Source organism: Carcharhinus amblyrhynchos, chromosome 1 (assembly GCF_965287045.1).
Source record: "Carcharhinus amblyrhynchos chromosome 1, sCarAmb.v2.hapA, whole genome shotgun sequence".
In the NCBI taxonomy this organism is placed as follows: Eukaryota; Metazoa; Chordata; class Chondrichthyes; order Carcharhiniformes; family Carcharhinidae; genus Carcharhinus; species Carcharhinus amblyrhynchos.
The window spans coordinates 118,672,977-118,699,261 of NC_137324.1; the positions used below are offsets into that span (position 1 = coordinate 118,672,977).

Below are 26,285 nucleotides of genomic sequence, written 5' to 3' on the forward strand. Positions count from 1 at the left end.
TTCAATAAGATCATGGCTGATCTGTCGTGGCTCAGTTCCACTTTCCCACCCTCTCCCCATAACCCTTAATCCCCTCTCTTATCAAGAACCCATCAACCCGCTTCTTAAAAATATTTAGCGAGGCAGCCTCCACCACTTCAACGGGCAGAGAATTCCAGAGATTCACCACCCTTTGAGTGAAGAAATTCCTCCTCAACTCCGTTCTAAACCGCCCCCCCTTTATCTTGAGGCTGTGCCCCCTAGTCCTACTGTCTTTTTTGAGCGGGAAGAGTCTCTCCACCTCTATCCTATCCATCCCATTCATCATCTTATACGTCTCAATGAGATCTCCCCTCATTCTTCTAAACTCTAACGAGTACAAGCCTAGTTTATTCAGCCTCTCCTCATAGCTCAATCCCCTCAAGACCACCATTTTTTGCCTAACAAGAGTTGCCTGCAAGAAAATGGTTGTGAGCTACCTTCATGAACCAAGTGCTGTTAGGAAGAGTCCCAGGATTTTGATCCAGCAACAGTGAAGGAGCAGCACTATTCCAAGTCAGGATGGTGCGTGTCTTGGAAGGCAACTTGCCAGTGTTAGTGTTCCCATACATCCATCGCCCTTGTCCTTCAAGGTGATAAGAGATTGGATCATGGTGGAGCTGGGCATTGCCTGGGCAGGTTGCACCTGCATGGTGCAACGGTTAAATGCCACTTAGCCCAAGCTCAAATGCTGTTTAGGTCTTTCTGCATACAGACACAGAATTGTTTCACTACCTGAAAAATTGCAAATGATACTATAGAGAACATCTCCACTTCTGACCTTATGGTGGGGTTGGCGGTAGATGAACCTGTGTAATATTTCTCAGGCAAGTATTTCATTAAGTAGAGTGCATCTAGCCCAAGTATCCAAAACTGAAATCAGTGCGAAGTGACACGTACAGTGTTTGAAGCAGCATGAATCAGTTCCTTGGAAATGCTAACCTTTCAGACATTTACAGCACCTGTGTGCATCAAGGCTTCCATAGGGTCCACTCATTGCAGACACAAGCCCAGATCTTAGTACTCGAATCAGAGAGAATTTGTACTCAGTGAAACATACATGATTCTAAAGCAACAGGGCAGGAAATAAAACAAAATCCTATTTCTAATGTTACATTCTTATACCAACCTGAATAAAGAACTGGGTATAGATCTAAGAAAAAAACCCAAGAATAGTACCACATAGAAACTGACTATTCAGCCCACCAAGCCTGAATGACACATGACACCTTTATAAACAGCAGGACTTTTGTCTCTACGTAGTCCAAATCCCTCTATTAATGTATATTAAGATGCCTCTTCAACCCTATTGTATCTATTTGTACCAACTCCTCTGGCAGTGCATTCCAGGTGCTTATCACCCTCTAGTGCAAAAAAATTTGTCCCTGGCATCTCCTTTAAACCACGTTTCCTTTAAAACTTCCCCCTTTTCTATTCACTAGTAATTCACATCTCTACCCTGAGAAAAAGACTCCAACTGTCCATGTCTCATAATTTTGTAAACTTCTATCAGGTCACCCCTCAGCCTCCAACGTTCAAGTGAAAACAAACCATGTTTGTCCAATCTCTCCTCATAGCTAATATGCTCAAAATGAGGAACATCCTGGTAAACCTTTTCTGTATGCTCTCCAAAGTTTCCACATCCTTCTGTTAGTGTGGCAACCAGAACCAGAAAATTCCAAATGTGGCCCAACGAAAGTTCTATACAGTTGCAACATGACTTGCCAATTTTTATACTCTATACCCCGATCAATGAAGGCAAGCATGGTATATGCCTTCCTGACCACGTTATCCACTTGTGTTGCCACTTTCAGGGAGTGGTGTATCTGCAAATCTGGAACCCTATGTATGCTGATGCTTTTAAAGGTTCTGCCATTTACTGTTTACTGGTGCATCAGACCTTCAAAAATGAATCACCTTGATTAAGTTCCATTTTCCATTTCTCCACCCAAGTCTCCAGTCTGTCTACATCCTGCTGTATTCTCTGGCAATCCTCCTCACTATCCGCAGCTCCCTGAATCTTTGTGCCATCTGCAAATTTACTAACCAGATCACCTACATTCTCCTCTAAAGAGCCGAAATATCAGAAGAGGCAAACTAGGCATAAACCAAACAGAACGCAACTAATGCAGGTAGAAAGTGATCTAATACTGTGCTTTCTAGCAGCTGAAAGGATCAATTTTGCCATTTCCTAGCCCTTTCTCTTGTTCAATTTGAATAAACCTTGCACAGAGTTACCAGCCCATACAATTTACAGCAATTAACCTAGATTTGACAAATCTATCAAATTATATGTAAATAGTGTACGTGATCAATTTCCTGCAGATAGTATAACATTTCATGATGGGACACATTTTATGGGAAAATGTATAAATTGTACCAGAGCACGACAGCGCCTTTAAGTGATCATGTATTCCACAAGACAGGTAGCATTTGATCAGATCCAATATTAAAATTACTGAAATATATTTTAAATTAGACACTGACAGAATAATATTGAACTAGACGTTCTTTTTCAGTCTGATACAAGTCTTTGACGTACTAGAAAAAGGAATACAGTATGATCATAAAGTTTTCATATGATTCATTCAGGTTTACATGGAATTGTTAAGGAATCAATTAACTTTATGGAGGTTTAAATTCCATTCCTGAAATTGAAGCAACCTGGAATATCTATTACACAGCAAATAAAATATAAATAAGGAAAGTGAATATAAGTGATACCCACAGTATGGTGATTGGTGTTGACTATACACAGAAGTAAAGAGATCCACTTTTCACTTGTCTTTATTGGCACTGAGTAAACAGCACTTTTTTTTGAAAATGTAAAAGGCAGCTCCTTCCCAAAAGCAGGAAAGATGAATGTATTGATGTGCAGGCGCATCTCAAAACCAACAATCTTGGGTCAGATAGATCGGACTATGTGCAGTCTGGACAAAGCCAGATGAAGCAGATCAGGTGATAAGGGTCGTTTAAAGCACGGAAATACTAGTCAACCTTTATGACTAAGGGTTAGACTAAATCAAATTAACTAAGGACAAATTAAAAGGGGCATCCCCCAAAAAGGGGGCCACCCGAAACAAAAAACAAAGTAGATTTTTAAAAGGTGCTACACTATGTTAGAGCAGACATAGCCGAATTGCCCCAGTTTTTTTTTTAAATGATGCTTGGCACACAATGTTTTTTTGGCAGCTGAAACTGACACACACTGCATTACCACTATTGAAGGGTAATTAACTTGTCAATGCAGCAGTTAATTTTCAAGTAAATTTGAAAGAGGCTGATTCAGTATTAAGCGTACCAATACATTCTCACCTTGTGAAGGGACAGAAAACTAACACACAAGCCTAAACAAAGGCTTTGACACTAAAACCTTTATGTATTGTTGTCTTCAATGCACGTCCTGCTTTCCAATGCATAACTCCATAAACTTGAAGTTCTCACTAAATTTCACATGATCACAGCCAACCATCCTCAACTTGATTCATTAACTCACTAAATAGGCCCATTTGTTTTAGCAGATCTTTTGCTAACAAAGTGTTGAGTTGAGACAAGTAATAATGAAGGAAAAATAAGATCTGCTAAGATGATATTTAAACATATGAAAAATGTACTAAAAACTGGTGTGTGAGCAAAATTGAATTTATATATCTACAGTAATTTAAAAACATGATTGACATTCTAAGTGTCAATCAATAAACATACTTTACTAAGCAGGTACCTTACATGCTTCTTTCTAAATCAAGTCAGTTAAGACGTGAACCCTTAACCCACTCCCACCCCCAGTACAACCTATGCTTCACTATAATTCACCATAAACAATACTCTGTTGATGGGCATAATCATATTTGACATGATTGTGCTTAACAAAAGCATAATCTTTAAATTAACAGCTATCAATACGTCAGCATTTCTATTGTATTACAATTGGATATTGAGGTATAAACACTGAAATTGTTCTATACTTAGATCACAAAGCATTGATGGGCTTTGTATTTATCAAAAGTGTAAAATTACCTTGATTTATAAAATCAAAAGTACACTTGGAAAGCTTCATTGGCAGATTTAAAATATGCATTACAAAGAACAATATCAAAACAGTAGAATCAATTTACTTTTGAAGAACAATTGTATATTGTTTTCCTCCACTCCTCTTCCATCAACCATCATGCCACCCAGTGTGAACATACCTCCACATCACTTTTTGAGGAAGCCTTGCCAGAGCTCCTGCTAATTTGTGTGCAACGTCATCGGACAGATACTTCACACCAGCCCCAAACGATACCAGGACAAAACCTCTCTCTTTAGCATCATCTGCCCAAGTCATAAAGTCCTGAATTATACAAAAAAGGAATACAAATCAATATTTCACTAGAATAAAACAAACTTGCCTAAATTTATCTTTCTGTAAAATATGTAGAATCATACATATCTTTGCCAAGATTCTTTTTCCACTACAAGATATTATTGTGCACATGCAGTGGGCTAAAGCACAGCAATTCTTTGTAACAACACAAATTTTAAACCGGCCCACTAGCACCCTGACTTCTGGGCTCTTTAATTATTCATTAGAATGGGAATGCAGGGTGGAAGCTGTTGCGTATTGAACTGTAAATCCACTCAACTATTTATAGCCACTTAACTATTTATATTTTAACTGAAAAGGACATTGTAACAAAGGGCTCAGATCTTTTATTATATTGTTAATATGTTTTACATCAGATGTGTTAATTTGCCATGCATATGAGCATCTTCCAACAAAAAATGTGCGAAGAGTTGTTCTGTGGTTTCTCTGGGTCTGTGCTACATACTGCATTTTACATGCTCAGTGTTAATCTCAAAGTTCACTCATTTTTCTGAATGCTATTCTGTTTCCATGTCTGCTACAACCCTCTATGCTTTACTTTCCCATTAAACTCATGTTCTCAATGTTTGTAACTGTAATGATGTGTCAACTGTGTTCGTTTTCTGAAGTTCTCCAAGATTGCTGACTTTTCCAAATTCCAAAGAAAGGCAAAGTCAAAGAGCCAGAAGCACTGCTTTGGCATTGTTGTTCAGTCACAAGAACTGGCACAGGTACTGACGAACCACAGAAAAATAGGTAAAGTGTAGGAGTAGCCTGAGCTGAACTGGAAGACAAGAGGAGATGAGATGATCAGACACATCTTTCCCTTGTGGAAATGTGGGATTTTTTTTTTAAAAAGCTGTATTGCAAAATTTTAAAGGAAGTAAATCAACTAAAAAAGAGCTTAATTGATTAAAATGGATAAAATAACCATGAAACTTATTAGACAGATAACATTTTTATCTTTAAGTGCTCAGAACAACAATAAAGATTGCTCTGCAGAACTTGGATTATACAAGCAACAAAATTATCACAGATGCGAAAACAAGTAAAATCAGCCTGGTTTTTAAATATAAGTAACAAATGGCTATTAAAATGCATAAAAAATTCTTGGCTATGTAATTGGGTAGCTTTACCAAAGAGCCAGCAAAGGCATATAGCCTCTTCCGTGCTGTATGTTATGATGAATTAAGGAATAGGGTAACAAAGGAGCTTTACTAAACTTTTATAAACCACAGTTAGGCCTCAATCAAGCAGTACGTTCAATTCAGTGTACCTCACTTCAGGATGACGTTAAAGCTTTATAGCAGGTGCAGAAGAAATTTTCTAGCAGGGCCCCAAGGATGTGGGACTACAGCCATATGAAGAGGCTAGAGAAGCTGGGGATGTTCTTCATGGAGCAGAAATGAGAGAAAGTGGTATTTAAAAAAACAATTTTGATAGATTTAAAGCTAATTGGCAAAAATTGATTTTTAAAAAATGGATAGCAACTTATGATGTGGAATGCATTGCCCAAGCAAATTCAATGGTGACTTCTCAAAAACAAATTAGATAAATACTTGAAGAAAATTGTAGAGGGATATGGGAAAAGGCAAGGCATTAGGACTAATTGGATAGCTCTTTTAAAGGCGATTGCACCTACACAATGGGTTAAATAATCACCTTCTTTGCTGTATTATTCATGTATTCTATAATTTAACAATAATCTCTGGAAACATGAAACCAGCACCCAAGTATAAAACATTAGAATGAAAAAAAATAAACTGTATCACAAGCAATATCTCCCATCTAAGCAATATCAAGCAATGCAAGAACCATACATACCCTTAACAGTGTCCACTTCAATAAAAGGTCGACATAGGCAAGTTTTTTTAGACCATAAAGACAATGTAAAAACTTGTAAAAGTAGAAATGGTACGATATATCATTGTTAAATGAAACACATTCCATCAGATTTATATAATTCTTTGCTGCAATCAATGAATGCATAATCTCCAATGTACTTATCAAAATGGCAGCATAGGAGCTATTTATATAATGCAAATACATTGACTCAAATATCAACAAAACTTGGCCATCATCTAAATTATTCCTATTTTGGCATTTTACTTGGTGATTTCTGGAGTATGCACATGAAGTTAAATAGGACATTTTCGAAAACAGTGATTCCACACTTTCCCAAACTGCATTGAAGTCCCCACAAACAACAACTGATAAGCAACCTCTGAAGCACCTGGCATGGGAAAGTCAACAATCAGGCAGGTTGATCTCCCATATTAGGTGGAGCCAATCAGGTTTAACCAAGGCATCGCTTGATGCAACTTTTTGAAGTCATTTCGGCCTCTTGGCCGAAATGAAGTGTCAGATCAAGCCCTCGACGGGGTGCAATGCCACATCCTATCAGCTTGGATTGTGATTGTCTCTCTCGTGGGGTCTATGAATTTGATTCAATTGGAATTTGTTTTTTGGATGGAATAAAAAGGTTAAAAAAAATGCAGTGACAACAGCTGCCAATTAGTCTCGTCATTTGAAAAAATTACACCTTAAATGACATTCAATTGGCTTTCAACAGCATGTTAAGTTCATAATGACATAAGCTCTCTGGCCCTGAAGGTACGATGTTATATTTGCAGAACATCAACTTTTTCATCATAAAAACATCCACACCAAATATTTCTCAAGTTCATATTTCAACATATAATGTGCATCTCTCATTAATTGGCATTGCACAGAAATATTAAACATTTGCCAATGTCAAACTGGACTCCAAAACTAGACTTGCATTTATATAACATCTTTCATAACTACTAGATATTCCAAAGCGCTTTATCGTCAATTAAGTACTTTTGAAGTGAAGTCCAAATATAACACAGCCAATTGGTACATAGTGTGACAATGATCAGACAATGTTAATTGCCCAGGACAGTGGAGACAATCCTCTCATTGAATCCAAAAGGCAGCACCATTGATAGGACCATGCTTACTCAATATGGAGTCTCAGCCTAAATTTCTGTGCTCATTCCTAGAGTAGAACTGGAACTTTCAACCTTGCAATTCAAAAGTGCTAGAGTTATTTTTCAAATCTTTCACAGGATGTGGGCGTCACTGGCTAGGCCATCCCTGGATGTCTTAAGGTAATGAGCTGCCTTCTTGAACCGCTACAGTCCATGTGGTGCTATGTACACTGATGCTGTTAGGGGACTCATGGATTTTGATCCAACAACAGTGAAGGAATAATGATTTAGTTCCAACTCAAGATACTGTGTGGCTTGGAGGGAAACTTGTAGGTAGTGCAGTTCCTATGTATCTACTGCCCCTGTCCATCTAGGTGGTAGAGGTCACAAGTTTGTTAAGTACTGTCAAAAGGAGCCTTGGAAAGCTGCTATAATGCATCTTGCAGACCGCTGCCAATGTGTAGAGGGGTGAATGTTGAAGGTGGTGGATGGAGTGCCGATCAAGCAGGCTACTTTGTGCTGGATGGTGCTGCACCCATCAAGGCAAGTGGTGAGTATTTCATCACACTTTTGATTTGTGCTATGTGAAAGGCAGACAGGCTTTGGCGAAATCAGGTGGTGAGGTACATGCTGCAGAACTCCCAGCCTCTGACCTACTCTTGTAGTTAGCATTTTTATATTGCTAGGTCTGTTCAGTTTCTGGTCAATGGCAACTCCCAAGACAGAGGGAAACGGTTGATCGCTAATATAGAAACATAAAAACATAGAAAAACTACAGCACAAAACGCTCTTCGACCCACAAGCTGTACCAAATATATCCCTACCTACTAGGCTTACCTATAACCCTCTATCTTACTAAGCTCTGTGTACTTATCCAAAAGTCTCTAAAAGACCCGATCGAATCAGTTTCCACCACCATTGCCGGCAGCTGATTCCACACACCCACCACCCTCCATGAAAAACTTACCCCAGACATCTCCTCTGTACCTACTCCCCAGCAGCCTAAACCTGTATCCTCTTGTGGCAACCATTTCAGCCCTGGGAAAAAGCCTTTGAGCATCCACTCGATCAATACCCCTCAACATCTTATATACCTCTATCAGGTCACCTCTCATCCTTCGTCTCTCCAAGGAGAAAAGACCGAGCTCACTGAACCTATCCTCATAAGGTATGCCACCCAATCCAGGCAACATCCTTGTAAATCTCCTCTGCACCCTTTCTCTGGCTTCCACATCCTTTCTGTAATGAGGCGACCAGAACTGAGCGCAGTACTCCAAGTGGGATCCGACCAGGGTCTTATACAGCTGCAACATTATCTCCTGACTCCTAAACTCAATTCCTCAATTTATGAATGCTAGTACACCAAACGCCTTCCTAACCACAGCCTCTACCTGCGAAGCTGCTTTGAACGTCCGATGAACCCGGACCCCAAGATCCTTCTGACCTTCCACACTGTCAAGAGTCTTACCCTTAATATTATATTCTGTAATCCTATCTGACCTGCCAAAATGAATCACCACACACTTATCTGGGTTGAAGTCCATCTGCCACTTCTCCGCCCAGTCTTGCATCCTATTAATGTCTTGTTGCAACTTCTGACATCCCTCCACACCTACAACCTTTGTGTCATCAGCAAACTTACCAACCCATCTCTCCACTTCCTCATCCAGTCATTTATAAAAATCACAAAGAGCAAGGGCCCCAGAACTGATCCCTGGGGCACTCCATTGGTGACCGACCTCCATGCAGAAAAAGACCCATCTACAACCACTCTTTGCCTTCTGTGGGCAAGCCAGTTCTGAATCCACAAAGCAATGTCCCCTTGGATCCCATGCCCCCTCACTTTTTCAATAAGCCTTGCATGAGCACCTTATTAAACGCGTTGTTGAAGTCCAGATAAACTACATCTACTGCTCTTCCTTCAATGTATTTAGACACATCCTCAAAAAACTCAATCAGGCTAGTAAGGCACGATCTGCTTTTGACAAAGCCATGTTGACTGTTCTTGATCATACTATACCTCTCCACATGTTCATAAATCCTGCCTCTCAGAAAATTACAGTGCTGTTGAATCAAAGGCAACAAATCTAAGGCTCTGAACAGTCCACCATTACTAATGCACAATAGAACTAGAAACAGGTATTTCACAGACGAAACAAAAACACATTAATGCACACAAATTAAACCATGCAAGTGAGCAAATATATTCACACTATTCACAATGCTTCAGTTATTTTCTTTTCAGGGATTTATATTTTAATTTGTTTAGCCATTTTTAAAAATGATTATGACTAAGTCAGTTTACCCAAGATCATTGCATGTTTTTATTTCCTTTGGTAGTTTCGTGATTACTATTCTCAAAAACCAGCATACTTTTGTAACAAATTCTTCAAGGACAACAGATGGCCATTTGGCCCATCATGCTTGCTTTAATCACAGCTACCCAATTCACATCACTCACTCTTTCCCAGTGTCTCTGAAAAATTTTCTTCATAAAGAATGCCCTTTTGAAAGGAACCATTGAATCTGCTTGCATCACTCTGAGGCAGTTCATTCAAGGTCACAACTCTGCAATAAAAGATTGCCTAATCTTCCTTTGATTCTTTTACCAATTTCTTAAATTGGTATCCTCAGGCCACTGATCCACTTGACAGTGAAAACAATTTCTCCTTATTTGATCAAAATTCTTTATAATTTGAACATTTCTATTAAGTCTCTCCTTAATCTTCCCTGCTCCAAGGATACAATCCCAATTTCCCCTAGTTATGTCTGCATGATGGAAGCATCTCAATTCACTAGTATAATTCTCAGATCTCCTCTGCACCTCCTCAAAGCCTTAACAGCCTTGCTGAAATGTCATGTCCCAAATTGGAACCGCATATTCAAGTTACTACTCTTAGTTAGCCAGGTGCCTAACCACAAAAAGTGTCTTGACAGCTCTCAAACCAAGCTTTAAAAAAAAGTACACATGTAGTAGAGTTTAGTTGCCCAAACATTTGAGCGTTCCTTGTAGGAACATATCTCATCTACTCTGTCAGCATGAAAGTCCATTTCCTGAAAGAGAAGAAATAACCCTCTAAACTAAACCCATTTCAGTAGAGATCTCTCCAAGATAGCATTTTTTACACTTGCAATCTTCTATCACACCAGATATAGATTCTGTAGTAGTACACAGTACCTAATGTACAAACTAAAGCCTTAAGTAATTCTTGACATCGTACTAGCACCAAATGCTTATCTACTTTCCCTGTATTTATTTTGTTGCTATAAACCTCAGCATGACTAGGCAATTTGGTCTTTCAAGCCTGTTCCGCCATTTGGTAAAATCATGGCAATCTGATTGTGGTCTCCACAATCCATCTTTGTAAACTTGTTTGCGTTCTTGAAAATTATATAGTTCTAGAATCAGGAATTTAATCACAATTTCAAAAAGTATTTTAGTGTACTTAAAATATCAAATTGAATTCTAAATAAAAATGGGAATATTTAATTGAATGATCAATTCATTAATGAGAGAACTCGCTGGTGAATTAAACAGACGGGAGACAAATTCAACATTGAATGATTCAAATGAAACATCAGTTGAGTATTATAAGTGCTTTAACAGTGCCATGGGGAAAAAATCCATTGGACTAGCAGACCAACTGGGAATAAATAAAATTAATTACACTGATTATCTGCACAGCAGTACTAACATATTGTGCAAAAGACTAATATCACAAATAGCAAAAAAAGCATTCTCTCATTCTGGGTTCTGGCAGTTAATATGGTCACTTTTTCAATACAACAAAAAAGAAAATGTGAGCTATGTTTATACAGTGACAATGACAGCAGTACATTGGATCTGCAATAGTGACATTTTAAATATTCATGTCAGAATTTGCATAGCACAAATAATTTTATATAGAGCAACGTATACAGAAGGGGAAAACACAAGTAAATTTATTAATAAGTAAATGAAAGCCAAACTCAACTATTCACCTGTTCAGTCTGCCATGTGGATTTGGATACCATTGTTCTGATTTTCATTAAAGCAAGAAAGACTTTTTAAAAAAATGTATAATTGGATTATATTTTCATTTAACTGTCAAACTTGTTGTTGACAAAATGTTGCTGCGAAAGGTTAGAATCACGGAGTTGGGGGTAAGGTGTTAGTGTGGATAGAGGATTTATTGTCTAATAGGAAGCAAAGAGTTGGAATCAATGGGTGCTATTCTGGTTGGCAGTTGGTGACTAATGGAGTACCGCAGGGATCGGTGCTGGGGCCTCAACTGTTTACCATTTACATAGATGATATGGAGGAGGGGGCTGAGTGTAGGGTGACGAAATTTGCTGATGACATGAAGATGAGTGGAAAAGCAAATTGCGTGGAGGGTGTGGAAAGTCTGCAGAGAGATCTGGATAGGCTGAGTGAGTGGGTGAGGACCTGGCAGTTGGAGTATAATGTTAGCAAATGTGAAGTTATCCACTTTGGTAGAAATAAATAATAATCCCTCCTTCTATTAAAGGGTGAAAAGCTGCAGCATGTTACGGTGCAGAGGGACCTGGGGGTCCTTGTGCACAAATTGCAAAAACTCAGTCTGCAGGTGCAGCAGGTGATCAAGAAGGCGAATGGAATGTTGGCCTTTATAGCAAGGGGGATAGAATATAAAAGTAGGGAGGTCTTGCTGCAACTGTACAGGGTACTGGTGAGGTCGCAGCTGGAGTACTGTGTGCAGTTTTGGCCGCTGCAATTGCGCAAGGATATATTGGCCTTGGAGGGAGTGCAGAGAAGGTTCACTAGGCTGATACTGGAGATGAGGGGGTTAGCCTATGAGGAGAGACTGAATAGACTGGGTCTGTACTCAGAGTTTAGAAGGCTGAGGGGGGATCTTATAGAGACATACAAGATAATGAAGGGGATAGATAGGGTAGAGGTAGAGAGATTCTTCCAGCTTAGAAAGGATAGCAGGACTAGAGGGCACAGCCTCAAAATAAGGCGGGGGGCAGTGGAGGTGGCAGGGGGAGAAAGCAGTTTAGATCGGAACTGAGGAGGAACTTCTTCACTCAAAGGGTGGTGAATCTCTGGAATTCTCTGCCTGTTGAAGTGGTGGAGGCTACCTCGCTGAATATATTTAAGTCACGGGTAGATAGGTTTCTGATGGGCAAGGGAATTAAGGGTTATGGGGAGAAAGCGGGAAAGTGGAACTGATCCACTTCAGGTCAGCCATGATCTTATTGAATGGCAAGGCAGGCTCGAAGGGCTAGATGGCCTACTCCTGCTCCTACTACTTATGTTCTTATGATTACAATTTCTTTTGAAAAAATGCATTCATTTTTCTTTCAACATCTCATATTTTGGTCTTCCACTCCTTTTCTGTAAACTTCTCACCAGGTTCAGGTTCGTGACAAAACATATCAGACCTGATACTAAACTGACTCCATTAGCCAATAACCTGGCTGATGTTAACAAATAACTAAATACCTTACAGTTCCTGTAATAAGAGTCACCACGGAACAAAAATGTCAGAAATAACAACAAAATTCCAACTCCACAAAAAGTATATACCAGATCGGAATTTCTCTGGCTCTACAACTCATTTTTTGTTTTTATCAAGTGCACTGTTATGAGGAGACATAAATTGTTGCAACTTACTCCATTTCCTATTCATTTATCTGAACAAGTAGTCTTCTAGGGATCATCATAAGAAATTATAAGGATGAAACTAGACAGCTAGATGGTCTCGCTGTCAGAGTTGACAAAATTACTTCGAGGGGTTCAAGCTTACCCCCTCTAACTCACTTTTTTCCAAAATCAGCAGTAGTAGGGGGAGACGGCGGCAGTGGTATTGTCACTTGATTAGTAACCCAGAGATCCAGAGCAATGCGCTCAGAGACATGTATTTGAATTCTATCAGAGCAGATGGTGGATTAAAAAAACCCAAAATATCTGGAATTAAGAAGTCTAATGATAACCATTGTTGATCATCGGCAAAAACCCATCTGGTTCACAAATGTCCTTTAGCAAATGAAACCTGCCATTCATACCTGGCCTGGCCTACCTGAGACACCAGACTGATAACAATGTGGATTGCTCAAATGCCCATTGAACTGGTCTAGGAAGCCACTCAGTTGTGTTTAACTGCTACAAACGGAACAATAATGAAACCGGATGGATCACCAGCAACGACTGTCATCAAAAATGACAATGGTAAGCGTAGCCCTGTTGACCCTGCAAAATCCTCCTTACTAACATCTGGGGCTTGTGCCAAAATTGGGAGGGCTGTCTCACAGGCCGGCCAAGCAACAGCCTGACATAGTCATACATTCAATCATACCTTACAGATAATGTCCCAGACACTACCGTCATCATACCTGGGTATATCCTGTGCCACTGCAACTAGTGTACCCACAATCAGCATCATCTATAAAAGGACAACAGCAGCAGATACCTGGGAACACCACCACCTGGAGGCTCCTCTCCATGTCACTCATCATCTTGACTTGGAAATATATCACTGTTCTTTCACTGTCACTGGGTAAAAATCCTGCAAGTCCCTCGCTAACAGCTTAGTGGCTCTACATACACTTCAAGGAATGCAGCTGTTCAAAAAGACAGCTCACCACCACCTTCTAAAGGACAAGGAGAGATAGGCAATAAAGTTGGTCTAATCAGTGATACCCACATCCCATAAATGGATAACACATGTATGGTTCCAGAAGCAGCAACAGGCCTTCATTTCCTCATTTGTCTGGTAATATTTTCAAGTGCTAATGGGGATCTTTACTATCAATCCTATTCTCACTGAGCATTTACTGCATAACGTCACACAGGGATTACCGTAAATTGGCCAGGAATCAGAACTGGAAGCTCAAAGTCATGCTCATTCCACTGACCTTTACTCACAGTCAACACGTAGAAGCAGGAGGCTTGGACTAATGCTCCAAAACAAAGATTGGGAAATACAAATTTCTCATAGGTCATATACATGAGATGTCAAAAAGTGAAATGTAAAAACATTAAAGGTGTGAGAAAATGAAAAAAGTTCAAGAATAAAAAATATGCAATACATTTAAAGTAAAATTTAAAATGTCAGCAACATCAATCCCAATGTTTTTGGAGGTGCTTAGAATAAAACAGTAAACAACTGTAGCCACACAAATGCTTTTGTGGTGAGGATGGCAAGGATCTTTCCTTGGAGAGCTTTACTGGATCAGTGGATTTTAAAATAGTCATTTTTTTGATCATTTTCTAGTGATACCAGCGCACTTATCAGATTTAATTCAGTGTTACAACTTGTCACAGTCAAAAATTTTAACTGAATTCTAGTACTAAAAGCACATGCCTGGCATACCTTAATGAAGTGCTTTCTGGTGCAACGGCTCACATTCTGGATGTAAATAAAACTTCATTAGGCTGAATGTCATTAAATGAAACAAGTGACACGAGAATGAACAGAAGCTTCGAAAGTTGGCTGCCCATCAGAGGCATTATCAATTGCTGAATACCAAAACATGACTACACCTCAAAAAAAAGGCAAATAATGGCATAAACCCTAACTCTGGCCTCAAAGAAATAATAATCTTCAGTATTTCCTCTAAGAATGGACATTTGTACATATACCAAGAGTATTTCAATCCAAGCATACAAGAAAACCTGAGCTTAAAAAGAAACATAGCTTATTATGCAAACTACCAGAGCGCACAGCAGTCATTCAAGTCCAACTATAAGTCAGTGTTGTTAGAACAGTGAACTGCTAATGAATACACAGCTGTAACTATTGAGCTAGGCACAGGCTGACACTAACTGGTAGAATCAGGCTCTAGTCTTTTTGCAAACAATTGAGACAAAGCCTTTCCTGCAATCCAACCAGGTGTGCTCCACAACCCTGATTATTCGGGGACATTCACAAAACTATAGAGCTTGCTTCCAATGCCACTGCAATAAGTCCATAAGCGTGTAATTCCCTTATAAATTAGTGAATACAAATCAATGTCTGATGTCCACTTAAGTAATTATTCTAGAACATTAAGTGCAGGAATATGAACGACAGAGTGGCACAGTGGTTAGCACTGCTGCCTCACAGCGCTAGGGACCCGGGTTAGATTACCAGCTTGGGTCGCTGTCTGTGCGGAGTCTACACGTTCTCCCATATCTGCACGGGTTTCCCCCAGGTGCTCCAGTTTCCTCCCACACTCCGTGATACTTATCGGTTAGGTGCATTGACCTTGCTAAATTCTCCCTCAGTGTACCCAAACAGGTACCTGAATGTGGTGACAAGAGGATTTTCACAGTAACTTCACTGCAGTATTAATGTAAGCCTACTTGTAACACTAATAAATAAACTAAACTACTCAAGTTCAAACCCAAACAACAATATTGGGCTTGATAATGCTGTAAAAATAGATAGAAAATGACAGTGCTGCTGTTATTGATGTCAAACTGACAACTTCTGGCAGGAATCAGGTGGCCACTGTCAAAAGTTGCTCAATTCCTTCAAATGCTGCATAAAAAGTTTACTTTATCATGATTCACTGTTCAAACACATGGAATAAACTTTACATCCCTGTACTTGCCTTCAGGTTAACTAAACTCATCAGAAAATGCTCCAACTAACTCATTCCCTATGAATACCCTTTGAATGGTGTGATAAGGCTTATTTACTTCATTAAAAAACAGTAATTAACATCTAAAGCACAATTCTACTTTTCTACTTTGTCTTTCTTGTAAGTCAATTATTCTTTCTCTCTTCACTTTCCACCCCAGTTTGTCAGCTTTTCCTGACACCTTCTAGCTTAGACTCTGTGCTGCTTGTTCATGATCCTTGAGGATAAAGAGATATGCAATTGCTTGCTCTACCCACAAAGGTGCCAGATATTCTACACTGGACGCTGTGCTTTTTGGGTAGCTGCAGAAACCCAGAGAAAATCTATAGGCAAGTTCAACACAAATATCCATTCACCACTGACAGCAATTTTGGTCCAATATACCGGAACTCTACCACAACCAAGAGATGAGTTGCACAAACTAGTCTGCAAACTTTTGAACCAGCCAAACAGGTCAAAGATCACGTGGTCCTCTACATTTTAAAGCTCCAAGACTAGCAGCATAAATTCAGAATGAAGTTCCCTAGATAAATAGACAATCTTCCTACTATTTTAACGATAGGAGTGAAAGCTTATTCTGCTTAGTCTTTGCCACCTCCTACAACATGCACAATGCACAACTAAGGTTGCTTCAAATGCAACTTTCAATATTTTCAAAGGCAGCCAAAAGGAATCTTGTGGGAGTAAAATACATTCCATAATCTTCATTAGAACAGAGAATGGTCATTCTACTTTCATTGCATGGTCAATATTGTGGAATGCTTATCGTGGGAGAAGCATCACCACAGGGCTGCAGAGATTCAACGGAATCCACTTTAACTTGTCAGGGGAAAAAAACAGGTGATAAATTGCCCACATTCCTAAAAGGATCAACTAGTTTAGTTAAAAACTATGACATCTAGCAAGCCTGCAATAGGATTTTGAGAATGGAATAAAAGTTTGTCAGAAAATTTAACCTCAAAGTAAAGGTACATGTATTTATTCGTGTGCAAAAGGTTCAAATGGTCACAAATTATTGGACAATTTATGTTGCCACTCCACCTTACAAAAACTGAAATTCAACATCAATTGCTCCCATGTTCTCACTGCAAAAAGTTAGGGTTTTTTTTTCACAATACAAGAACTACATAATGACAAGATCTATATAATCCTGCAACGTCCCTTACGAGTGGCAATTGTTCCTCTCTTCAAGAAAGGAAATAGAAATGACCCCGGTAATTATAGGCCAGTTAGTCTTACTTCGGTGGTTGGTAAGTTAATGGAAAGGGTCCTGAGGAATAGGATGTATGACCATTTGGAAAGATGCAGCTTAATCTGGGATAGTCAGCACAGTTTCACGAGGGGTAAGTTCTGCCTCACAAGTATGATTGAATTCTTTGAGGAGCTAACTAAGTGGGTAGACGAAGGTTGAGCAGTTGATGTTGTGTACATGGATTTTAGTAAGGCATTTGATAAGGTTCCCCATGGTAGGCTCAAGAAGAAAGTGAGGTGGTGTGCAATAGAAGGAAATTTGGCCGATTGGATAAGTAACTGGCTGTCTCATAGAAGACAGAGGTTGATAGTGGTGGAAGGAAAATTTTCAGACTGGAGGCCGGTTAGCAGTGGTGTACCACAGGGATCAGTGCTGGGTCCTCTGCTATTTGTGATTTTTATCAATGACTTGAAAGAGGGGACTGAAGGGTGGGTTAGTAAATTTGCTGATGACACCAAGATTGGTGGAGTAGTGGATGAGGTGGAGGACTCTTGTAGGCTGCAAAGAGACATTGATAGGATGCAGAGCTGGGCAGAAAACTGGCAGATGGACTTTAACCCGATAAGTGCGAGGTGATTCATTTCGGTAGGACAAACTTGAATACGGATTATAGAGTCAACGGCAGGGTTCTGAGGAATGTGGAGGAACAGAGAGATCTTGGGGTTCATATCCACAGATCTCTGAAGGTTGCCACTCAAATGGATAGAGCCGGGAAGAAGGTTTATAGTGTGTTAGCATTTATTAACAGGGGGTTTGAGTTTAAGAGCTGTGGGGTTATGCTGCAACTATACAGGACCTTAGTGAGACCACATTTGGAATACTGTGCGCAGTTCTGGTCACCTCACTATAAGGAGGATGTGGAAGCATTGGAGAGAGAACATAAGAACAGAGATTTACCAGGATGCTGCCTGGTTTGAAGGATAGGTCTTATGAGGAAAGGTTGAGGGAGCTGGGGATTTCTCTTTAGAGCGGAGAAGGATGAGAGGCGACCTAGAAGTTTATAAGATGAGGGGGATAGGTAGATTGGACGTGCAGAGACTATTTCCTCAGGAGGGTGTAGCTGTTACTAGGGGGCATAACTATAAGGTTCATGGTGGGAGACACAGGAGGGATGTCCAAGGTAGATTCTTTACTCAGAGTGGTTGGGGTGTGGAATGCACTGCCTGCTGTGATAGTGGAGTTGGACACTTTAGGAATTTTCAAGCGATTACTGGATAGGCACATCGAACACACCAGAATGAAAAGGAGTAGGATAGCTTGATCTTGAGTTTGGACATAGCTCAAGGGCCTGTGCTGTGCTGTACTGTTCTACGTTCTATATTTGAAGGCCCACATGCTTTAGAGGAAGCAATATTTTATGTTGGGGTGCTGGCCCCTTTAAGGATTAGATTTCTCTAGCTGCTTTCTGGTAAAGCACCGGTTTCTAGTAATCACGAGTTGCCTAAGTGGATGAGAACCCTTGTAAAATGATTCAACAACAGAACAGAGAAACAATCAACTGTTAAACCATGACATCAATTTTTCTATTTTCAATGAGTTATTGCTTCACCTTTGAAGCCAATCAAAACATGACTGCAGCAAAATTTGGAACTGCAAATATTTTATGTTCCAGCAAGCATTCCCAGGTGCTTTTCACTATTCTGCTAACTTCTTTTCCAACACATCAATAGAAAAAACATATGCATCTTGTAAACCTTACCACTAATGTGCTAAAGAATAGAGGTTAAAAACAATTTAAAAGAGAGAGATAAGTTACAATATACTTTTCAGATTTCAATCCCCAGTATGTGACAGAAACAATAATACAATTGCCAACATAACCTGTTCATTTTCAGATTAAGCCCAACTACCAATATAATCACACAACAGCTTGAAGCTCCATTCATTTGTGGGTTTAAATAAAATATGACAATTCTGCTTCAGGCTCAATTTTGACATAAACCTGTGTCTTCTACTGCTATTATGATCTTCTATGCTCATTCTTTTGTTAATCATCTGGAACCTTGAGGGACATTTACACACTAATATTCAAAGTAACACTGAGCCCCATGGTTGTAAAATAAATAAAACCTTACTTCTGGTAAAACACTTGCGGGTTTAGTCAAAATTCCTCCCACATACACAACATTGGGCAATGTTGGTCGAGGAAACTCCAGTGCTACATCCGTGCAAAGCATCCATAAGCTGGAACCCTGTATTAAGTCATACATGGAGCGTTCAGGCTCAATTTTATACTTCAGCATGATTCGCTCATATTTTGGCAAGAACAGAAAATTCACACCAAAGCGTGAAACTAAGTACACTGCAATATTTGTAATTCGCTGAAATAAATTCATATTGTCTGTAAGGAGAGAGTTGAACTCTGGTACATAGGCTAGTGGTGTTGGAGCACCAACTTCTGTTGGGTACCAGAGACCAGTGGAAAAGACTGCATACTTTACTCCCAGGAGGTGTGCTATCACAAAGCCACACATTTCATTGGGGTCCACCAAAAGCAGGTCAAATTTTTCTTCCTTGAGCTGAGCAATGAAACCCCGACTGCCAACCATGATATCACAGTTTTTGGAGTAATGTTCCAGAATGTCAAAGAGCTCAAGTGCTGTTAGCCTTCCTGAGAAAATGTTCCTCATCTTGGACTGCAAAAATTCATCTGCTGTTGTGCTGTTGAAGAAACCAGGATACCGCAGCAGTCTAAAGTAATCCGATGAAGGGATCTCTCTACCTTCTGACACTGCAAATACCGTCTCATGCCCATGCTCATGTAAGGCCTTAGCTAGCGTCTTGAAAATGTAGAGATGGCTTTCAAACATAATCGGCGGCACAACCACAATTTTGGCAGCCTTTGATACATCCACAAAGCACCAGAGTAGCGTGAGGATTTGGAAGTGCAACTTCATGGCTGAAAATACAACAAAAGCAACATCAGCACCAATTATATATACAGAATATTTATCAACTACTTCTAAAATGCTACAAAGGAGGACATAAAATTTAAGTTGTACTTATGAAGTACAGTCACTTATGTTGATGAGCAGAGTAACCAGTATGTGCACAGTGAGGACCCATGACAAGCATTTCAAATAATCCATCTATCATTTTGTTTCTGTCATGAGCTGAGGGAGATATGTCAACCAAAGTAACAGAAGACACTTGATCTTCACTTGGTGGAACTTTTTCGACTACAACCAATATCCACAAAAGAAATAGGTCCAAAGATTTTCAATCTTCTGTGTAAGGACATACTTTAAAAGGCAAAATTCCCTAATGACTCTTATCTAAATCTATAAAGGGCAATGCCATCTATTAACAAGGGAGTAACTATCACAGAAGCTTCTTTAAAAATTAATATCAAGATGACAATGAATAGAACCACTGGAAATTTCATGTGGAACCATCTGGGAACTATTTGGAGCTTGGTTTGATTAATCTATTTTTTCATTTCATAGCTCACTGGGCCAAAACTGCCACGACATTACTTTAACCTGCAACGGTAAACTTGGCATTTTGTCTTCACAGGCCAAAAGCTGTTTACCTAAAAAGTGTGACTGCTAGCTTACAGCTGCAAAGTCACACAACATAAACTGAAAATGAATTGTAAGTATGGTTTTTAAGCAAGTAACTAAAGTTTCTGCAAACCGAAGGGGCAAGAGTTCACATTATCGATGGATTGTAAAGTAAAACACAGAACAAGCGCACCAATTTAAAATAATCAGTAATGGTAGTCAAAGTAAATTTATGTTGAATGTTTTAGATAATGTAAGAGTAAAACAAGGTCCTTTAAGAGAGACCAGAGCACTGGGAAGAATGGATAAGAAAGGAGAAAGAATGAATAAATATTACCATGTGCAGATAAACAGTAACCAGGGACAGAGACAAATGCACATGATACAGATTATAGGAATTAATGCGGAAAGTTAAATGGCAACTGGATGTAGGGGAAAGAGATTGAGCGTGAAAGGAGCAAGAGCAGAGAGGAGAAGCATGCACAGAGACCTTGTGTGTGAACAAAGGAGTGACACAAGGAAAGTGCACACAAATGGGTGGTAGAGGATTAAAACAAGCTCTACAGTCGTGCATTTGAAATCTTTCCATTTCATCAGCCAAAGATTCCACTCTAATGTGGTTTACAGGGCTCTCTAACGTTTTCATCCCATTTCCCACATGGCCAACCCTATCCCTTCCACTACTTCCCAGAATGATGGGTTTTCCTTGACCTTTCTTCCAACATATCTCCCAATTCCATCTTCAACACAATAGCACAAAACACTTCTTCCTCTCCCTTTCCAACTAAATTTTCATTCTCTCCAAAGTTTTCTTCTCTACCCATTATCTCCAGCACATGCTTTCCTTCTTCTACCACATTTCTATATAAAAACATGAGAAGCAACAATTCTAATGTTGAAAATTTCTAAGACCAGAAAATGCTGGAAATATTGCACATTCCATAGAATCTTCTTCTGAACTTGGTGTAATTCCATTCCTTCAGTCAAACCTTAACATTATCAAACTGACAAGAGTGGCATTTGGCATTCTGATTGCTACCTGGAGGAGGCTGAATGCCAATTAAGAACATAAGAACATAAGAAATAGGAGCAGGAGTAGGCCATCTAGCCCTTCGAGCCTGCCCCGCCATTCAATAAGATCATGGCTGATCTGTTGTGGCTCAGTTCCACTTTCCCGCCCTCTCCCCATAACCCTTAATCCCCTCTCTTATCAAGAACCCATCAACCCGCTTCTTAAAAATATTTAGCGAGGCAGCCTCCACCACTTCAACGGGCAGAGAATTCCAGAGATTCACCACCCTTTGAGTGAAGAAGTTCCTCCTCAACTCCGTTCTAAACCGCCTCCCCTTTATCTTGAGGCTGTGCCCCCTAGTCCTACTGTCTTTTTTGAGCGGGAAGAGTCTCTCCACCTCTATCCTATCCATCCCATTCATCATCTTATACGTCTCAATGAGATCTCCCCTCATTCTTCTAAACTCTAACGAGTACAAGCCTAGTTTATTCAGCCTCTCCTCATAGCTCAATCCCCTCAACTCCGGTATCAGCCTAGTAAACCTCCTCTGCACTCCCTCCAGGGCCAAAATATCCTTGCGCAGGTGCGGCGCCCAAAACTGCACACAGTACTCCAGCTGCGGCCTCACCAATGCCCTATACAGCTGCAGCAAGACCTCCCTACTTTTATATTCAATCCCCCTCGCTATGAAGGCCAGCATCCCATTTGCCTTCCTGACCACCTGCTGCACCTGCAAGCTGGGTTTTTGCGACTCATGCACAAGGACCCCGAGGTCCCTCTGCACCGTCGCCTGCTGCAGTTTTTCGCCACGTAAGTAATAGTCCTTCCTACCATTCTTCCTACCAAAGTGGACCACCTCACACTTGCCAACATTAAATTCCATTTGCCATTTCCTGGCCCATTCGCCCAGCCTATCTAGATCCTTCTGCAGACTCTCCACACCCTCCGCACAATTTGCCTTTCCCCCAATCTTGGTGTCATCAGCAAATTTCGACACCCTGCACTCGGTTCCCTCCTCCAGATCATCTATATAAATGGTAAATAGCTGAGGCCCCAGCACCGACCCCTGGGGCACCCCACTAGTCACCAACCGCCAATCCGAATAGCACCCATTGACCCCCACTCTCTGCCTCCTATTTGACAACCAATCCTCTATCCACGCTAACACCCTACCCCCAACTCCATGTCCCCTGACCTTCTGCAATAACCTCTTGTGAGGTACCTTGTCAAACGCCTTCTGAAAATCCAGAAAGACCACATCCACCGGCTCTCCTCTATCCACTGCCCTAGACACATCCTCATAGAACTCCAGTAAATTTGTCAGACACGACTTCCCTTTAATGAAACCGTGTTGCGTCCGCCCTATCAAGCAATTCCCTTCAAGATGCCTCGCAATTTCCTCCTTAATGACGGATTCTAACATTTTACCTACCACAGACGTTAAACTAACCGGCCTATAATTCCCCGCCTTTTGCCTGGCACCCTTCTTAAACAACGGCGTAACATTAGCCGTTTTCCAATCTTCCGGCACTTCCCCGGAATCCAGCGACGTCTGGAAAATAACCACCAAGGCATCCACTATCACCTCCGCCATTTCTTTCAGAACCCTCGGATGCATTCCATCCGGTCCTGGGGACTTGTCCACAATCAGCCCCTCCAGTCTGTCGAGCACCACCTCTCTAGTAACAGTAATGTCATTAAGACCCTCCATTCCTACCACCTTTCCATCGCTAACACCCGGCAAATTATTCACGTCCTCCTCCGTGAAGACAGAAACAAAAAAGTTATTCAAGACCTTAGCCATATCCCCATCCCCTACCACTAGCTCCCCTTTCTCATCCTCTAAAGGACCAACGTTCACCCTAGCCAGCCTCTTCCTTTTTATATATTTATAAAAACTCTTGCTATCCTTTTTTATATTAAGTGCTAGCCCAGCCTCATAGCTTCTCCTACCCTCCTTTATCAACTTCTTTGTCAATCTTTGTTGACATTTAAACCTTTCCCAATCCTCTTCTCGCCCACTACTCTTAGCTACTCTAAATTCCTCCGCTTTTAATTTAACACTTTCCTTCACCTCCTTCGTTATCCACGGCTTATTACCTCTCTTCCTACTGTCCTTTTTAACCATCGGAATAAATTTCTGCTGAGCACCAAGAAAGATCTCCTTAAAGATCCTCCACTGCTCCTCAGCAGACCTACCTTCCAACGCGCTCCCCCAGTCCACATTCGCCAATTCTTCTCTCATCCTACCATACTCCCCTCTATTCAAACAAAGGACGCGTGTCCGGGAACCCACTTTCTCCTCCTCCATCTGCACCAGAAACTCCACCATACAATGATCACTCTCTCCAAGAGGATCCTTCACCGCAAGGTCCCTAATTCTACCCGCCTCATTACATAGCACCAGATCCAAGATAGCTCGCTCCCTCGTCGGCTCCAACACACACTGTTCAAGGAAATTATCCCGGCAGCATTCCAAGAACTCCTCCTCAAGCCCACCTCGTCCAACATGGGTCGACCAATCAATATGCAGATTGAAATCTCCCATAACTACTGCCGTCCCATTCCTGCACGCCGCACTTATTTGTGTGTTAACAGCCCGCCCCACCGCCAGATCATTATTCGGGGGCCTATAGACGACACCCACCAGCGTCTTCCTCCCTTTGCTGTTCCTAATCTCCACCCACAACGATTCCACGTTCTGCTCTTTGGCTCCGATATCATCCCTTGCTACCACCTTGATACTATCCTTAATCAGCAGAGCTACGCCACCCCCTCTTTCCTCCTGCCTATCCTTCCTAAACACTTGATAGCCCTGTACATTCATCTCCCAGTCCCTGTCACCTTGCAGCCACGTCTCTGTAATGGCCACCAGATCGTATCCATTTGTGTCGATCTGCGCCACCAGCTCATCCACTTTATTCCGGATGCTTCGTGCATTCAGATAAAGCGCTTTCATCCCAGCCTTCACCTGGACCCTATTTGCCGTAACGCCACCAATTGGGACATCCTCGGCCTCTTCCCTTACCTGTACCCTATCCTTAACTTTAGACCTCGTAGCGTCACCTACCCTCGCACCCTCCCCCCCCCTAATTAGTTTAAAGCCCTGTCTACAGTCCTCTTTACTCGATTCGCCAACACTCTGGTCCCAGCACGATTCAGACCAACCCCATCCCGCCCGAACAAGTCCCACCTACCCCAATACTGGTGCCAATGCCCCATAAATTCGAACCCATTCCTCCCACACCAATCCCTGAGCCACCCATTCACTTCCTTTATCCTGTCAATCCTACGCCCGTCTGCACTCAGTTCAGGCAGTAGCCCAGAGACGACCACCTTGTCGGTTCTACTTTTTAATTCCATTCCCAGCTTCTCATACTCCCTCCCCAGATCCTCAGTCCGAAATTCTCCCAAACTTTCACCTCCCTCCTCAGTCTATGACCCTATCAACATCAAGTCATTGTTTCCAGGACTGTCAGTGGGCTCAACTCCTCTGGAAATCTTCCCTCTACAGTTTCCAACCTCAGTCCTTAATCCTAAGCCTGCTTCTATCTCCTTCCACCATCCACAAACAGTACTGTCTTGGTAAATCTATCATTTCAGCCTGTTCCTAAGCCACCGAACAGATTCATCTTGACTGTTTTTCCTTTAAGCAGTCTCTTCCAGCTACATTAACACCATCACTTCAACCATTTCCAAATTTTCTCTTACTTAACATATCCATTTTACCAAGGTTCAATCTCTCTACACCTCCACAACCAAAAAAGCGGCTGTAATCCAGGTTGCCCATTTTTTGTTCAACACTCGCAACTTCTGCCATTTAGTACCTTGCATTATTATAGACCTTCACGTTTTACCCATCTAAAATTACCAGTCTAATTTTTCCAGCTTCTAATGAAATACCAACCTGAATTGTTAACCAACTCTCTCTCCACAAATGATGCCTGAATTGAATCTTTCCATCAGTTTTCATTTTTATTTAAGACGTTGCAAGAGCTGCTCACCACCTCCCTTTCCAACAGAACACACCAAACACTCCTTGTAGGTGAAACAGCCATTCAATTATACTTTTCAATTTGGCATCCCATATTTTCTGCTCATAATGTGATCTCTTCTACACAAAGACACAAATAGGAGATTGCATGATCACCTCTCTGGCCATTTCCATTCAGTTGCACGATTGGCCAAGATGTCAGTCATTTGCCACTTCAAATCTCTATTCTGCTCAGTCCTTAGCCTCACATACGCTTCCAATAAAGCTCTACACTGCCAAATTTCCCATGCTTCCTTTTCATTGTTTCCAGAGGAGAAGTTGGAATGGAGACTCATTACAAAAAGCTTGAAGGTATAAGGGATTTTTACCTTACTTTTTTTGGAGGTTTTTTTTCAAACTGGGAGTGTAAAACAGGAAGGCGGCCCTAGTGACCCCGGGAAGGATTTTTTCCCCCCCAATAAATTTGAACAGAGAGGAAACCTGAGACTCTAGACTTCTAGAGTCTCCCACCCTCTCCCCTTCTCTAACCTAAAAAAAAGGCTTGGAGTGAGAGCAGGTAGCTTAATTTTTTATTTCCTCTCGAGACTGTGCAGGCAACTGACATCAGCCAGTGGTGACCAG

The 26,285-nt window shown here is 40.9% G+C and overlaps 1 protein-coding gene and 1 long non-coding RNA gene across 2 annotated transcripts in view; both read right to left on the minus strand.

The window, feature by feature from the left end:
• Window positions 1–26,285, minus strand: part of LOC145344407 (uncharacterized) — a 1,015,876-nt gene that overhangs the window by 722,032 nt on the left and 267,559 nt on the right. The gene's annotated exons all lie outside the window — the stretch shown is intronic.
• ugt8 (UDP glycosyltransferase 8) overlaps window positions 1–26,285 on the minus strand; it is a 97,985-nt gene that overhangs the window by 25,994 nt on the left and 45,706 nt on the right. The window contains exons 2-3 of the mRNA XM_080191518.1: window positions 19,231–20,054; window positions 4,209–4,351 (exon numbers count right to left, since the gene is read on the minus strand). Coding sequence (XP_080047644.1) covers window positions 4,209–4,351; window positions 19,231–20,052 — 965 coding nt within the window. The 5' untranslated portion in view covers window positions 20,053–20,054. The remainder of the gene's footprint in view (window positions 1–4,208; window positions 4,352–19,230; window positions 20,055–26,285) is intronic.